Source organism: Apiospora hydei (genome assembly GCF_038363865.1).
Source record: "Apiospora hydei strain CBS 114990 chromosome Unknown utg000005l_segment0_segment0, whole genome shotgun sequence".
Taxonomy (NCBI): domain Eukaryota; kingdom Fungi; phylum Ascomycota; class Sordariomycetes; order Amphisphaeriales; family Apiosporaceae; genus Apiospora; species Apiospora hydei.
The window spans coordinates 4,205,713-4,220,968 of record NW_027117364.1 but is presented as its reverse complement, the minus strand read 5'-3'; the positions used below and the strand labels follow the sequence as shown (position 1 = coordinate 4,220,968).

At 56.1% G+C, this 15,256-nt stretch overlaps 6 protein-coding genes across 6 annotated transcripts; 1 reads left to right on the top strand and 5 right to left on the bottom strand.

The window, feature by feature from the left end:
- Window positions 1-380: 380 nt before the first annotated feature.
- Window positions 381-1,329, bottom strand: PG997_006796 (uncharacterized protein; the record flags this gene model as incomplete). Its single annotated transcript, XM_066811111.1, has 3 exons — window positions 381-452; window positions 694-1,119; window positions 1,294-1,329. The coding sequence occupies 3 exons, from the start codon at window positions 1,327-1,329 to the stop codon at window positions 381-383; spliced, it is 534 nt and encodes a 177-aa protein (XP_066670034.1).
- A 340-nt stretch (window positions 1,330-1,669) lies between these two features.
- PG997_006795 (uncharacterized protein) lies at window positions 1,670-3,755 on the bottom strand (the record flags this gene model as incomplete). Its single annotated transcript, XM_066811110.1, has 2 exons — window positions 1,670-3,306; window positions 3,377-3,755. The coding sequence occupies 2 exons, from the start codon at window positions 3,753-3,755 to the stop codon at window positions 1,670-1,672; spliced, it is 2,016 nt and encodes a 671-aa protein (XP_066670033.1).
- A 1,830-nt stretch (window positions 3,756-5,585) lies between these two features.
- Window positions 5,586-5,897, bottom strand: PG997_006794 (uncharacterized protein; the record flags this gene model as incomplete). Its single annotated transcript, XM_066811109.1, has 1 exon — window positions 5,586-5,897. One exon carries the CDS (start codon window positions 5,895-5,897, stop codon window positions 5,586-5,588), a length of 312 nt encoding a protein of 103 aa, XP_066670032.1.
- Window positions 5,898-6,823: 926 nt separating this feature from the next.
- Window positions 6,824-8,170, bottom strand: PG997_006793 (uncharacterized protein; the record flags this gene model as incomplete). Its single annotated transcript, XM_066811108.1, has 4 exons — window positions 6,824-7,122; window positions 7,223-7,350; window positions 7,661-7,866; window positions 7,970-8,170. The coding sequence occupies 4 exons, from the start codon at window positions 8,168-8,170 to the stop codon at window positions 6,824-6,826; spliced, it is 834 nt and encodes a 277-aa protein (XP_066670031.1).
- Window positions 8,171-11,040: 2,870 nt separating this feature from the next.
- Window positions 11,041-12,615, bottom strand: PG997_006792 (Kynureninase 2; the record flags this gene model as incomplete). Its single annotated transcript, XM_066811107.1, has 2 exons — window positions 11,041-12,374; window positions 12,429-12,615. The coding sequence occupies 2 exons, from the start codon at window positions 12,613-12,615 to the stop codon at window positions 11,041-11,043; spliced, it is 1,521 nt and encodes a 506-aa protein (XP_066670030.1).
- Window positions 12,616-13,388: 773 nt separating this feature from the next.
- Window positions 13,389-14,893, top strand: PG997_006791 (uncharacterized protein; the record flags this gene model as incomplete). The annotated part of the gene is made up of 2 exons (XM_066811106.1): window positions 13,389-13,715; window positions 13,772-14,893. 2 exons carry the CDS (start codon window positions 13,389-13,391, stop codon window positions 14,891-14,893), a joined length of 1,449 nt encoding a protein of 482 aa, XP_066670029.1.
- Between the last annotated feature and the right edge of the window lie 363 nt (window positions 14,894-15,256).

The following is a 15,256-nucleotide window of genomic DNA, read 5'->3' as shown; positions in this document are numbered from 1 at the left end:
AACGTTACGACTAAAAAACAGGCTCGCTGCTTTTTCAGGAAGCATTGTGCCTATTTGAGATTTGATTCTCATGTTAAGAGGTTGTCGCAGCAGTATTGCACTGATGCGGCAACTATCTTTTGCGAGTGGTGATCATTAGGATTGCAAGAATGCTTTTGATTTTTCCGTAGTAATACTAGTTCACACCACATTGTGGATTAAGCTCTGCCCTCTTGTCACGATGTTCATGATGTTGAATTTACATGAGATCATTCTCTTATTCTTATCTATTGTTCGATGGTTGCTAGATGCATGTATGGCTTCTGTCTCCTAACGCTTCCCAGCACTACCCATTATTGATCCGTTTATCTTTGGATTCCTCCTAATACGTTTTATACAACTCATTGAATCTCGCCTTCCTTCACCAAGCGCCGTATGGTGTTGATGCTTCCTTCAACGGCCATCTTCGCAGTCTGTAGATGACAATGTGTCAGCGGCTGCGAAGTTCAATAGTTGTCCTGCGAAGCGCATTTCTTATTTCCTGAGGCTGACACAACTTGCCCTTTTCAAGTGCTATCCCGATCCCCTTTACGTAGATGATGTTTTCTACGTACTCATGCGCTCCAAACGACCCACCTACATCATCGCAACCCTGCCTGTCCACCATGTACCTCCCTCCGGATTAAGATGAAAGGGAAAGGAGGATTTGCTTACCTTCCAGTGCGACTCCCGTAGTTTCTCCACCTCGCTCTCGTCCTCCTCCTTGACCTCCGGGTGCCGCCACTCAAACACATACGTCATCATGAGCTCGCCCTCGCCATCGCGACTCACGACGTTGGAGATGGTGCTGCCGTCCTGCTGCCGGAAGTCGACGCGGCTGGGGGCGTAGTGGACGCACTCCTCCCTTACGGGCTTGTCCGGGTTGGACTTGAAGACGACCTCGCGCGTGATCGTGTGGTTCCCTGTGCCGGAGGGGGCTTTCTCGGCGAGGACGGTGCACGCGGTGATGAGCGGGACGAATTCCTGCGCCGAGCGGACTTTGCGCTGCAGGCCGGCCCAGATTTGCGAGGGGTTAGGGCGGGCGTGGCGTTCGGGGGTTGATGGGGGCGGTGTAGGCGAGGTTGATGGTGACCATGGTTGCTTGCGGCGTTGGTTTGGTGGTGATGACTGTTTGGGCTTGGTTGGAGGGTGCGAATGGGAAGAGGTAAGATGTAGGTAAGTAGAGTATATGTGAGTAAGACGGTGACTTTATGACATGGATGGTGGGGGGTCTTGATCCTGCAAGCAAGTCCCGGACATTGGGATGTCCGGGACCGGATGTGCTGGGGAAACTCCAGGTTTGCACTGCATGCTGCCAGGTTGAGAGACATGCAGTAATATGTCATAAAAGAGCACATATCCAATCAATCACCTCTGTCCGATGGAATCCGCAGATTGGTAGATTTGGTCTATACTCAGGTGATATACAAGTGATTTGGGACTGTTAGCTCCTCCGTGTAAATAATTCTACGTTATACAGAGCCACGCTAGAAATACTTTCCCTTAATGATGCTCATGAATACGATTGCTCGCATCAATGAAACCAGCTCCCCAACATGTGTTGTTCATCATGTATTCATGCTATAAAATATTGCTTATTATAAATATGTACTCCTTGAAACGAACGCCCTGTACGTGAACCTCAAATCCATCAATCCACCCGCTCGAGGGACGCCGCTCCCGTGCCCACCACTTCCTCATTGTCAGCCGAGACCGAATCATTAGCCGCGCCCACCCGCCTCGAGTACAGCAGCGTCCCCGCCGCGCCAGAGCCCGCCTCGCCAGCGATGCCGCTGAAAGCAAACGTCTGACTCGTCTGTCCGTGGCCGGTGCTGAAGCTGTTGTCGGCCGCGCGGTGGTAGATCGCCGTGCCGTTTTGCGAGGTCTGTAGTCTGGACCCCCGGAACTCCGAAGCCGACGAGAAGGCTTCCAGGCCGGTGGGGAAGACGGCGTCGCCGCTGACCTCGAGGCCCAGGCCTTGGTTTAGTTTGGCCGTGAGGGTCAGGTTGCCCTCGGGGGACGTGACTTGCGTTTGGTTGCAGAACAGGGGGTAGCTGTAGTTGGTGGCGTACTCCACCACCCCGTCGCCGCTCTTGGCCTGGTCGAGGCCCGTGATGGAGAACATGTTGACCTCGCCGTTACCGTAGTCGAAAACTTGGCCGACGTTGGAGTAGTCGAGTGTCTGCGACCACGTAGCCGTGCTCTCGCCCGTCTGCGTCTTGACCGACGCGCTGATGGAAAACTTGCGGGACACTGTCAGGGCAAAATCGAGGGTCTGGTTGAAGCCCGTCGCGTTCTGCGTGATCTTCTGCGCGAACTCGATGGTCGGCTCGCTCCGGGAGACCTGCTCGATCTCGCCCGTGGTGACGGACTGCGCGTCCTCGTCCAGCCAAACAAAGACTTTCCCGGTCACGTACCACGAGCTCTCCGTCGTTGTCGAAAGCGCCGCCTGGTCCGACCCGTTATCGACCAGCCCCACGACCGAGATATTGAACGTATGGCTCTTTCCGTCGCACAAGCGCGGCAGAAACGGCGTGATGTCGATCTCGTGCTCCCGCAGGTCGAACGTGTCAATACCGACCACGGGCCGGTGCAGCTGCGGCACGACGCCGCCCGTGTAGATGACGGGGAACGGCCAGACCACGCCCGCGAGCTGCCCGTCGATGGCGACCTGCACCTCGCGCCACGGCGAGTAGCCCGGGTACGTGCCGTACGTCCTATCAAACGTGCGCGCCGCGCTCTGCGGCACGTTGCTCCACCAGAACTCCTCGTTGCCCTGCCCCTTGACGTCGACGGCGAAGACGGCGCGGCGGGCGTGGCGCGGGAAGTCGGCGATGGTGTTGCTCGCGTTCTGCTCGGGCACGGTGAACTGGCTGGGCTTGCCCTGGGCGCCCAGGCGCTGGGTGATGGGGATGATCTGGTCGGCGGGCGGGGAGTAGGATCCAGCAGCAGCCGTCGTGTTAGCAGAAGGACTCGGACTAGGACTAGGGCGCTTGAAGAAGGTCGCCGTGAGAGTCGTGTTGAGGAGGCCCGTGTACTGCTCGTTGACAATGTTCTCCAGGTCGAAGATGATGGTCTGCGGCTGCTTCCAGAGGGACAGGAACGGCGTCATGTCCTTGAGCCAGACCCAGCGGATGCCGGACGGGTTCGGCTCGGCGGTGGACGTCCTCCAGACCTCGTTGTCGCCTAGGTACATGACGCCGGTCCGGTCAAACTGGCGGCCCCGCACCAACGTGGTGAAGTTGATCACGACATGGTCGAAATCGCAGTCCGGGGGCGTGTAGTTACCTAAGTTATCGCATCAGATAACTGTCCTCATAATCACCGAATGTGTATGTGAGAACAGATATAAACGAACCGACAAAAGGAGCGCCGTAGCTATTGGCAAAAGTATGTACCATGAGCGTCTGCGAGCAAGCCGCCTCCGGCCGAGCATCGGCATACGGCTGGCTTTGGCCGCGCAGGGTGAGGCCCTGGTCGGTCAAGATGGGCTCGGCGACCTGGAAGCACTCGAGCGGGGTGGTGACGGCACGGGGCGCGTTGGCCGTGGGGGTCTTGTCGTCGTCGGCCGGCTCCGAGTCCATCGTCATCATCAAGTCCCGGTGCCCGAAGTAGGGTGGCTTCGCCTTGACGGACCGCCTACTCAAGACATGTTGCCGGGAGTGTCTCGCGTCGGCGGCGGTAGTTGGTGCTAGGGCGGCGACAACAGCAAGCAGAAGCACTTGGATGAGATACATCGTGGGCGGCGCGCGCGGTGGCGAGTGGAGCCGTCTCCCCTCCGTTGTTTCCAGGGTTGGCAGGAGTGACTGATGAATAATTATGCATATGTCCGGTCAAAGCAGATACTGACCGACGGGCTGTGCTGCCGTGGGAACGCAAGGGATAAAATTGAGTCCTCGACCGGAAGGGTGCAAGGAATTGTCGCAATAGTGACGGTACCGCCATCCTTATAACACAACTCCCCTCTCTCCCAGCTTGATTGAAAGAAGGAAAGTACACATTTTGCCGATTGGCAGTGTGCAGTGTGCCTGCATACTTAATAAATTGTCTCGCATGCAATGCAACCTTGGATCGTCATCGAGTAGAGTACGTGCATACACGGAGGACAAATAGCCCATGGCTTGGGCGAGTCCAGGGAGAGAAAGCCCGGTTGGTGATAAGGGACGGGCAAATCAGCCGAGAACAGAAGGTAGCGTAGCGAGCGATACGCCCCTGGTTAGCGGCCAAGCCAATTTAGAGCATTACCTTATCCGTCAGTGGAAGCGACCTCTCTCTGCCCGTCCTACTCGCGACTGCAGATTCCAACCTCGTAACGTCCTACAGGTGGCTGGCTTCATGCACTGCCAAAACTGCCTACTGTTAGTCTATATGTATGTATGTCGCTGTTCATCGACTCGTCTGCCATTGACTACTGCGTTGATGCATGAGGGTTGATCAGAGTCTTTATCATCAATAGGATTCTTGCTTGACAGATAGATGACTGGTAGGGTATCTCGGCTAATTGGAGATTACTGAGATGAGATATACCCCAGGTCCAGGGTCTCTCCCATCCTAGCCTAAAGCAGCCGCAAAGCTCGAGTGGGGGCGGGGTCGCTTAGCTCTAAACATGCCTGTAAATGGCACAAGGAAGGAAGCAAGAGCATTATATCTTGAACCCGAGACATCGGAAAGATATATCAATGGCAACCACAAAACGTTTGTTGTACCAAGGCACAGCATCGGAGCAACGGCAGCATCAATTACCGGATTGACCAATAGGCTATCGACAGTTGTCTACCCAATGTTCGCAGATGCAGTGAAGGGAAGCATATGCCCTTACTCGGAAGCAGCAAACAAGCGTGCCCTGTGATGTCACATTAGTTGCTAAGCTTGCGTCAGGATAACCTCGACGCCAGCATGCTCTCAAGAACTCACACTTCGGCCGGTGCAGCTTGATGATGGACCACACCGTTCGAATCAGCCATGGTGCGACTGCGTAGAACCTTAGCAATGAATTCACACGGGCGCATATACATATATCTGGTTTTTGGGATTTTCGGACTACTATGTTTAAGTATTGTATCAAAGACGGGGGTTTGATCGGTTGAGTATCAAGTGAGGGAAAACACACATACTGCCCCTGGCCATCTATATAACTTCCCCGTGGTATATATATATTTCATCGAGTCGATTCGACAGACAGCATCAGCAAGCAGAACGAGAACGCGCCTATAATTAATCCATCATGAAGAAGAAGCGTTTCGCAAGGCTCAGTACTCTCCCGCAAAACGTCGCCTTTGGTATTCATGGATAATGTAGGCAGATCCCGACGTCGGTTCCTTCATGTTCTCAACCGTAGGTCGGCGGGCGGCTCCGGGGCCCTTTTGTTGCTCTGGCTCAAACCGTTCTTGCAGTTCGTAGTACAGCTTCCTCCTCTTGAGGCACTCGTCCCCGCACGAGGAGGAGCAGGCACACACGAATTCCGGAGGCGGCGTTTTGGCGTTATTATTGGTGTTGGTGTTGAGCCGGAGCTTGATTCTTTTTCCGCTGTTGTTGTTGTTGGCGTTGGTGCTGTCTGTCTCGCCCCTTCACAGGCTCTCGCCCGTCATCTTCTTGAACTCGCCCTTGATGTCCTCGAGCAGCTCGCGCGGCTGGTTCTTGACGAGGTTGGCCGTGACGCTGGCGTCGTAGGCAAAGTACTTGCTGCCGCGCGCGAAGCCGGCCAGCCGCTCCAGGGCCCACTCGCCCACGCCCAGGTAGAAGCTCAGGGCCTGCGCGCCCACGGGGTTGGTCACGAGCTTCTGCGTCTGCAGCGTCTGGCCCGTCGTGCGCCGCACGCCCGCCAGCACCGTCGACGACATGATGGCCAGCAGGGCCAGGTCGGGGAGGAAGCCGAGCATTTTGGTTTTTTGGTTTGGTTTGGTTTGGCTTGGCTTGGGTAGGTAGGTAAGGTAAGATAGGTTTCCCCTTAAGGTTGCTATGGGGAGAGGGGGCTGGGTGGATGGGTGGTTGATGTGAAGTGGATGCGGCGAATGGAATCCTTCCGTCCTCTGTGGCTGGTGATGAAGAAGGATCGATATGCAATCGATTAATCGCTTAGATGCAGGATGTGTGTGAAGGAAAACAAGAACGTGTGAGAAGAGAAGTGAAATAACGAAAATGATGAAAGTCGCAGGTAGAAAGCTGAGTCGGACTCTTATTTTTTATTTCTTTGGGTGCAACCACTCACCGCGTAAAGATGGGATGGGATGCAGCCGCTGCGACTTTCGGGGGTGCCGTGATTCCGAGGGCCCTTCCAGTCCCTTTTAAACGTTGAAACCTTCCTTCAGGTCGAGCAAAAAACCAATAAAGCCCCAAAAGCCCCACCTCGACACGTACCCTCAGGCGCACCCTCGAGGAGCCGCAACCGCCAACCTCCCCCTTCCCTTCCCTTGGCATAACGTGTTCGCCTCGTATACGGTAAAGTATGCACGACAGCCTCAGCTTTGGCCAATTCGCCGATGCATATTAATACACTCTTGTATAAAATATGTTCTTGAGATAAGCAAAGTAATAAAAAATGCTGCATAGCGCCCAGGTATCTAGCATCATGATAAATCGTCAGGTCCTCTCGAGGCCCCTCCTCCACTCCCTCGCCATCTCATTAGACGAGCAGCCGGCTGCGGCCGTCCCATATGCCGCCCCCGCCGGACTCCAGGTCCATCGACCCCGCCGACCCGAGCTGGTGCCCGCTCGAGATGCTGAACCGCTCCGTCTTGACGATGGCGTTCTGCGTCAAGGGTTCAGCGGGATTTCGTCGCCTCTGCCGCCGTCCCCCCGCTGCTGCTCATCCCCCTTCCGCTATGGGCGTGATCCGATCGGGCCACGATGACGACTGGTGTTGATGTGGTTGGTGGTGGTGGTGGTGGTGGTGTTCGATGCTGATCCCCGGCTTGAGCTCCTTTATCGAGTCGCCGGTACCCCCGCTGCCGCTCTTGAAGAACCGCGGCGCGCGCCGACCCGAGCCCGAGAGCGAGTGCTTGGACGCGAAGGTCGTGGCCTCCCACGCCTTCCGGATCAGCGGCCGCAGCGCCGTAGCCGCGACGATCATGATGGCGACGGCGAACTCTGTCGAGCCCCAAACGTCTGTCAGGGATTTGGTCAGCTTCTTCCATGGCTCCCTCCATGCCCCTTGCTGTCCCTCTCGGGCAAAATAAAGGGACGATTGGGTGCGAGGCTGGCTTACAGAGAGATATGTCGTTGCCTTTCATCATCATGGTGGCGAACCGACCGGAGCTCACGCCGATTGTGACGGCTCCCAGCGTGAAGATGCCGACCAAGCCGGCCTTTTCCCTCCCAGACAGACTGGTAAGGCTGCTGAGTAAAGGGAACGGTAATATGAAAACTGAAAGCCCAAACGACGTTAGACCTCGTGGTGATATAACACCCACCCACACACAGTCGAGATTCAGGGCAAGCACTCACGGAGAGCTTCGCATGAGAAGCACAGTGACCAGTTGAGCTGCATCAAGGTCTTGGATTCAAAGGCGGAACACGAATTAGGGCCGGGCCGCCTATTCGTCAAGGACGCAAGTCAGCATCAGCTAGCTGCCCATCTTTACTTTACCAGACCATGGCGCAAGAGGAGAAGGGGGGATGGGGGAAAAGGATATGGCCGACCTACCATTGCACTGATGGGTGAGGCCCGCACCAAAACGTGTCGGAGAAGAAGGTGATGAAGAAGGAGCTTCCGACGAAGAACCCTATGAAGTGGAGGGCGCGGCGCAGCCCGTGGAAATGCATGGGGATGAGGTGGTAGTAGATGGCCACCATGCTGAGTTTGGGCAGGTAAAGGCCAGCGTCGAACAAGTAGTTCATGGCGAACCAGATCTGTCCGTCGTCGGCGTCCCCCAAGTGTCAGCTATCTATCTATCCTTGCGTTGCGCCTTGTATCTCTCTGGTTTGTTGCCATGACACCAGTAGGCTGACTGACCTTGCGGAGTTCAACGTTGGCGCGCGGGGTCGGATCGGCCATGCGGCCCATCCGGTAGGTGATTGTGTCGCAGATGACCAGCCCCAGGACACAGAGCGCCGCCAGGACCAGCCAGATGTCGGAGATGATGAGGTGTTTTTGCTTCCAGTGGACGCGGACGGCGATGCGGAGGCCGACGAATATATACGCGAGCGACACCATCGTCCATTCCACCACCTACAATACAGCCATGGGTCAATAAGTGAACTTTCTCTTTTCCTTTCTTTCTTCTTTTATTTCTTCTGTCTGGTAAACGACACGACGGGGATCAGGGGGAGATCGGAATGCGGAATACGGAGGGAGGGAGCGATGTACCATCACGTGTCCAGGCATGAGCACCATGGTGGCGGCGATGAATGGTCGAAGGCGGGCAACGTATACTCCTTCCCATAGCCCCCCAACAGTAGCCCCCGAAAAGGCGACGACGAGTATGTGGCAAGGTTCTCTCCTCAAGCTGAAGTTACGGGTTCGGCAACGACGGGATCGACGACGTTGTTGTGAAAATGTGTTTGCGGGACGGCCTTTGAAAAGCTTCTCACGACCTGGCTTTGAAGATGTTTTATTTGTCGAATATTGGCCAAAACCGGTAGCTTGAGAGCAGGCATCGACAACATACTGAGGGGCGGGGATTCCCATATACATATGAAAATGAAAAAGGAAAAAGAAAAAAAACACAACCCATCCCTTCTTCCTACTTTTTCCTGTCCTCCCACACACGTACTACCTACCAACTACTACTTGCTGGCACGACTCCTTCGCTTCTGCCGTGCGAAAGAAAGGCGAACCCACAAAAAGTGTGCGATTCAGTTCCCAAGCCAATGCGAGAGCAAGCAAGCAGTTGCGGCAGGAAAGTTGCTACAGCGTCATCCCACTTTCTCCAAGGCCAAGAGAAACGGTTTTAAGGTTTTGGGCTGCGCTACCCGCCCGAAGGTCGAACCCCAGAGTCTCAGCGTCTCAGGACCTTGGGCTGCTTGGGGGGCCCAGCCTGTACCGAGAAAGATGGCAGAGCGACAGAGTCTCCCCCTTTCCCTTGTCGAAACCGCGAACCCTTATTCCCGGCCAGTTCTGTAGCACTGGTCGAATTATTCACGAGGTGGCTTGGCATAGGCATCACGTTCAGACGACTCGACGAGGCTGTTGTTTCCATCTTACCTCCCATCTTCTTCTCCTTCTCCTTCTGCTGGAGACTGGTCGTGAATTGGAATGGGGAAACAAGCACCATCCATGGATCTCAACAGGCTGAGGTGCCGTATCGTTAGAAGATGGCAGCGCTAGCTAACCAGTGGCTTAGCCGGTTCAGGATCCAGCTGTAGCTTCCGATAGCTTCCTAACTCAAGGGCCTTCAAATGTGCTTACACATGCCCACCTTGGCGACCCATCCGGGACCCGGTGGATGTACATATGATAAGCAAGAAAGCCGGCCGGGCTGTCAACAGATACTATGAAACACGGCGCTAAAGGAAGGGAAGAACATCTACCGAATGCTGACACCTCTTCTTCCAAGGTCGGCCGCAAAGCAATGATCGGGAAGGCAACCCCTCCGGAAAATCTATAGGGCTGGACCATTTGTCAAGAGACAGAAGCAATGCCTCGCCTCCATGCTTTCCTTCCGTAGCCTCTGGCCTCCTTATATCTTTCATAGCGGCCTTACAGTTCATGCTATCATTTGTAATCATGGCTTCGTGCTTGGCAGCTTGGTCTTTCTCTCTCCGCTGTTTGCGGATGACGGATCAGGCAGTGGTCTAGATTTCACCGGTACCTCAGGGGAAAACGTCAAGTTTGGTGATCATACTCCCCAGACGCCAAGAGTCGCAACATGGCCAGGTGAAGCTGGCGTAAAATCCGAAAGAGACAGAGAATACAGACTTGGATGAAGCACATGAAGCAGATGAACCCGAAAATCGGAACAGGATTCCGGCTGGTCGCATCCTATCTGGTGAGAGAAAGCCGGGATGAACCCCTATTGTGAGCTTAGGTAAAGCCCTGAACACCTGCAGTAGGTAACCTTCGCGGAGATCGTTGGGATCTGGAAACACAGATTCGCTCGAAAGAGTGCAATCGCTCACACGATTCCTCGGTCACACACTTGTCAAGAAGTGCGCGGTAGATCAGATAGCGCGTTGCTCGCCATTGGCCGACGAGGAAAAAGAAAGAAAAAAGATATGGAAGATTGCTTTCGAAAGATGTGGGAGAAGCGAAGGCAAAGGGGGCTTGAGCGTCCAGCCATAACGCCGGCGCGCGCACACCCCTCGACGCCCTCGTATTACAGTGCTCGAGGATATAAACGTTCGGTTTAACCCCCAAGCGGTCTAAGCAGCGAACTCTATTCCTCCGCTACTTGCAGTGAGACGGTGTCACGGCGAGAAGGGGGCGACAAGCTTTTCCTCGGGCGGCGACGGCGAACTCTACGTACCAGTAACCTGACTGGGTGGCGTGCCGACTCCAGGGTTCGCTGGTTTCGTGAAGAAATGTTCGTTCTGAAGATGGGTTCGCGAATCCTTCTCTTCATTCTCCCCTCTCCCCGCCACATAACTGCGTGACTCTTTACCAGATTTAGTTCAAAGAAAGGAGCCGCCATCGCCCATCTTGTTTGGTTTTGGTCTGATCAAACGGGCGTGATCTTTCCCACGTGGTAAGAACCCGAGTAATCCGCCATCGACGCGGTTCTCATACGAAATGGCATAAGAGGTATGGCATTTGACGACATGGTGATACACGATGATGCTGGATTAATGGAGCAGCTTCATTTCTTTCCCCATTGAGGCGCCCGTCTTTTCAGCTGATCGACAGTCTGTCTTGAATCTTGCGACTCTAACAGACCACTCATTGGTCTCTCGGACGTTAGCCACGACGATGGCTGACTGATGCCGGACACTTGAATCAGCTTCTCCCCGATCCCGACGATTTAGAGTTTCTTGGTTGGTATCTCGAGATCGTTTTATTTTGTTATCTTTTGTCTGTCTGTCTATTCGGTCTAGGTAGGTATATTAAGTTTTCCTTTTCTCTATCGCCCAATGAATGAATAGCCCAAACTAGGAAGAATTAGTAGCCACCGCTATCGCTTTCCTTAGTATGCTCATGAAGTTGTACACGTCGACAAAGTCGCAGTAGAGCGGCACGGGCGCCACGCGGATCACGTCGGGCTTGCGCTGGTCGCACACGACGCCGCCCTCTTGCAGCGCCGCGCCGACGCGCTCCAGCAGGCCCGGCCGCAGCAGCAGCACGCTGAGCTGGCAGCCCCTCTGTAAGGGATCGCGGGGCGTGATGATGCGGAAGGGAGGAGATGCCGCCGCATCAGGCTCGCTGGCGACGATGCCATCCAGCAAGTGCTGCGCGTACGCCGTCAGCGCCAGGCTCTTGGACCGCAGCTCCCGCATCCGCGTCTTCTCAAACACCGACAGCGCCGCCGACAGGCTCGCCAAGTCGACCGCGCTCGGGTTCGAGACCTGGAACCCGCCGGCGCCGGGCGTGGGCTGGAACGCGTTCGCCATGTCGAAGCGGACGCTCTTGTCCTCGCCGTACCAGCCCGCAAGCCTGTGCCGGTGCCGGAACCCGTGGATCGCGTCCGGGTCTTTCTCTACCGTCCCGTGCCGCGCGTGCACGAACGCGCCCGCGATCGAGCCGGGCCCCGCGTTGATGTACTTGTACGTGCACCAGACCGCGAAGTCGACGTTCCAGTCGTGCAGGCGCAGCTCCACGTTGCCCGCCGCGTGCGCGAGGTCCCAGCCGACGTAGGGGACGCCCTTCGCCTGGGCGTGCGCGGTGATGCGCGCCATGTCGAAGAGCTGGCCGCTGTAGTACTGGACGCCCGGCAGCAGCAGCAGCGCCGTCTCGTCGGCGTGCTCGTCGATGACGGCCAGGATCCGCTCGGTCGAGATGATGAAGTCCTGGTCGGGCTCGATCTGCACCATGCTCTGCCGGGGGTCGAGGCCGTGCCACTGGATCTGGGACTCGATGGCGTAGAAGTCGCTGGGGAAGGGCTTCCACTCCAGGATGATCTTGTGGCGTTTTTCGGTCGGCTTGTAGAAGCTCGCCATCATCAGGTGCAGGTTCGCCGTGATGGTGTTCATCATGACGATCTCGTCCGGCGAAGCGGCGCCGACCAGGTCGACCGACTTGCGCGCGCAGTCGGCCGACATGTCCTGCCAGGCGACCAGGGGCGAGTCCTCCCACATCGTGAAGTGGCCGCCGACGCCGATCGAGGCCCACGTCTCGAGCTGGGCGTTGAGGTAGCGCCGCACCGCCTTGGGCTGCGCGCCCAGCGAGTTGCCGACGAAGTAGATGGATTTCTTCTTGTCGTCGTCATCCTCATTTGGCGGTGTTGATGTGCCATTCCCGTTGACATGAGCTTCCCCTAATGCACCGTCTGTTAGCCATCTCGTAGACTTATAACATAATAATTGAAAAGGGGCAAACTCACCCGGTAGCGAACCCGTTAGTCCCTTCTTCCGTAATGAACCCTTTGTCGGCAATATGAACTCATCCTTCAGGTGTCTGAGCGGATCTTGGCTGCTGAGCGTCTCTGCATACTCTAACGAATTGGCATTTCCGGGGAACTTGGGATCTTGGCCCGACCTAAGCCGATCCACGATGGCTTGAAACTCCATGTCGGCTATCGTTGCTGCTGCGACTGCGAATTTGTTGTTGTTGGCGTTATTGTAGCAGAAGATGCGAAGACGATACTCCTAATGTTGCCCTGACACATCTTGAAGCGGCCATTGTCCCACACTTTATAGACCGTGATCCCCCCCATCTCTCCATCGTCTTTCCCCCCTACTCTATTTAAATTCCACCCATGCATCGTGTTCCCTGGTTCCCTGGGTCGTGAAGGCCGATATTGCAAAGACCAAGGCGTGAAAAGTGTCGCATCCAGCTCTTGGAGTGGAACTGAAAGTGCTGGGCAGACTCCACAACCGCAAACAGCGCTTCCGCCCTTCCGTCATCCGCGCTTCCGCACTTATCCGAACGGACACGGACGAAGGAACTGAGGGAAGCTCGGAGCTACGTACGGACAGTCATCACACGACACACCAACAACCAGCCATCCCGTATTACGAGTAATAGCGGAAGATAAGGGGAAAAGCATATGGCTGACACAGAGAGAACGAGAGAAAACTCTCGGATGCAAGTGGAGATGACGTCGGTCAGGGGAGGCTCTGTTGGTTTCGTAGTTCCGGTAGTTAAAGGTGTAAGACCGTCCGGTCACTGCCTCCTGATGCTGCACTCCGGGGATACTGTCATTTACACGCAGAATATACCAATTCATACGAATACATTGGTTCCCATTCAGCTTTTCCCAACCCTAATTCGAATTTTTCAAACTTGTGCTTTTCAAACAAACATATCTCCGGAACAGCTGTGACCTCCCAGACCGCCACACATGTCACCACACGCTTTGTCTCCCTCTCTAGGCAAGACGGTCGACGAGACCGCAGCCTACCTATCGACCAAGTTCGCAGTGACCAGTAATGGTTTCCTGCCCAAAGAAGCTCCATTGAAGGAGCTCCCTTCCTACTATGCGTCCTGGGATGCGATAATACGGAGGTTGCCTCAGCTGCTTCGAACGGGAGCCCTCAGGGAGAAGGCAAGAGAGTTCGAAGTGCTGTCAACAGACGAGCTGAAGACCGAGGCTCAATGGCGGAGGGCGTACGTGATACTGGGCTTCTTGGCCCAGGCATACGTCTGGGGAGGCTGTCAGCCCGCCGAGGTAATTCACACCTATACGCCCTGATGATTGTACAGTTAGCTAACCCAATCGACCAGGTCTTACCAGCCGCCATATCAGTCCCCTTCCTCCGCGTCTCAGCCCACCTCGAACTCCCGCCCGTCCTGACCTACGCCGCCTCCAACCTGTGGAACTTCACCTGTACCGGGAGCACCGGCGACTTCACCAACGTCGACGCCGTCCAGTCGATGCACACCTTCACCGGCACCGAGGACGAGTCCTGGTTCTTCATGATCTCGGTCGCCATGGAAGCGCAGGCGGGTCGCGCCATCCCGGCCATGACGCGCGCGCTCGAGGCGGCCGCGAAGCAGAAGACGCCGCGCGACTACGCCGCCCTGGCGCGCGCGCTCGACGAGCTCACCGCCAGCATCGAAAAGGTCGGCCGCCTGCTCGAGCGCATGCACGAGCGCTGCGACCCGGACGTCTTCTACCACCGGATCCGCCCCTTCCTCGCCGGCAGCAAGAACATGGAGGCCGCGGGCCTGCCGCGGGGAGTCCTGTACCCGGAGCATCAACAAGACGACGGAAAGTGGACGGGCGCGTGGCACCAGTGGCGCGGCGGCAGCAACGGGCAGAGCTCCATGATCCAGTTCTTCGACGTCGTGTTGGGCGTCGAGCACACCAACGAGGGCAACAGCCGGGCCTCGCCCCCGCCCGAGGGCGAAAACCACCCGGCGGCGCCCAGAAGCTACCACGACGAGGTCCGCGACTACATGCCGGGCCCGCACCGGCGGTTTCTGGTGCACGTCTCGCAGCAGGGCAGCCTGCGGGCGCTGGCGCAGAAGCTGCAGCAGCAGTCGGGCACGTCGTCGTTAGACGAAGAGCAGAGACGGTTCTGCGACGCGTACGTCCGGGCCACGGAGACGCTCGGGACGCTGCGCAACAAGCACATCCAGATCGTGACGCGGTACATCGTCCTGCCGGCGAAGCGGGCGGCGCGGGCGATGTTGGAGAAGACCAATGGCGAGGATGACGGGGTCCAAGCGGCGCCGCAACGGCAGAACCTGGCCACATCGTCGGCGATGAAGTCGTCGCAAGACGGAGGTGGTGGTGGTGCGGCAGAGGAACCGGAGCTGAGGGGCACGGGGGGCACGACGCTGATCCCGTTCCTTAAGCAGTCGAGGGATGAGACTTTTGAAGCGGGTTATCTGCGAGCATAAGTTAAGTAGTATCCATGATGACGTCTAACTTTAGCGAGCATGCGTAGATTAGATACCCAATATCATTTTCGCTTTTATGATGAAATAGATGCTATTGCAGATGCTTCCTGCCTGACTTGTGAAAGACCCAATGATCAAGGAGAATCCCAACGACCCCGCATTTGCCTCTGATTACCCCTTTTACACAGAACATTTCATAAACGACGGCAGAGAGCCCTGCGCCGTCTTATATTGAGTGTATGGTGTCTTTCTTGCTGATATGAGAGCTACATATGCTGCACTTTCCTATCCGAAACCCACGCCCAACTTCCCACCATGCTGATTCAGGCTGGCGCCGCCCCATTTCATCTGCGTCATTGAATT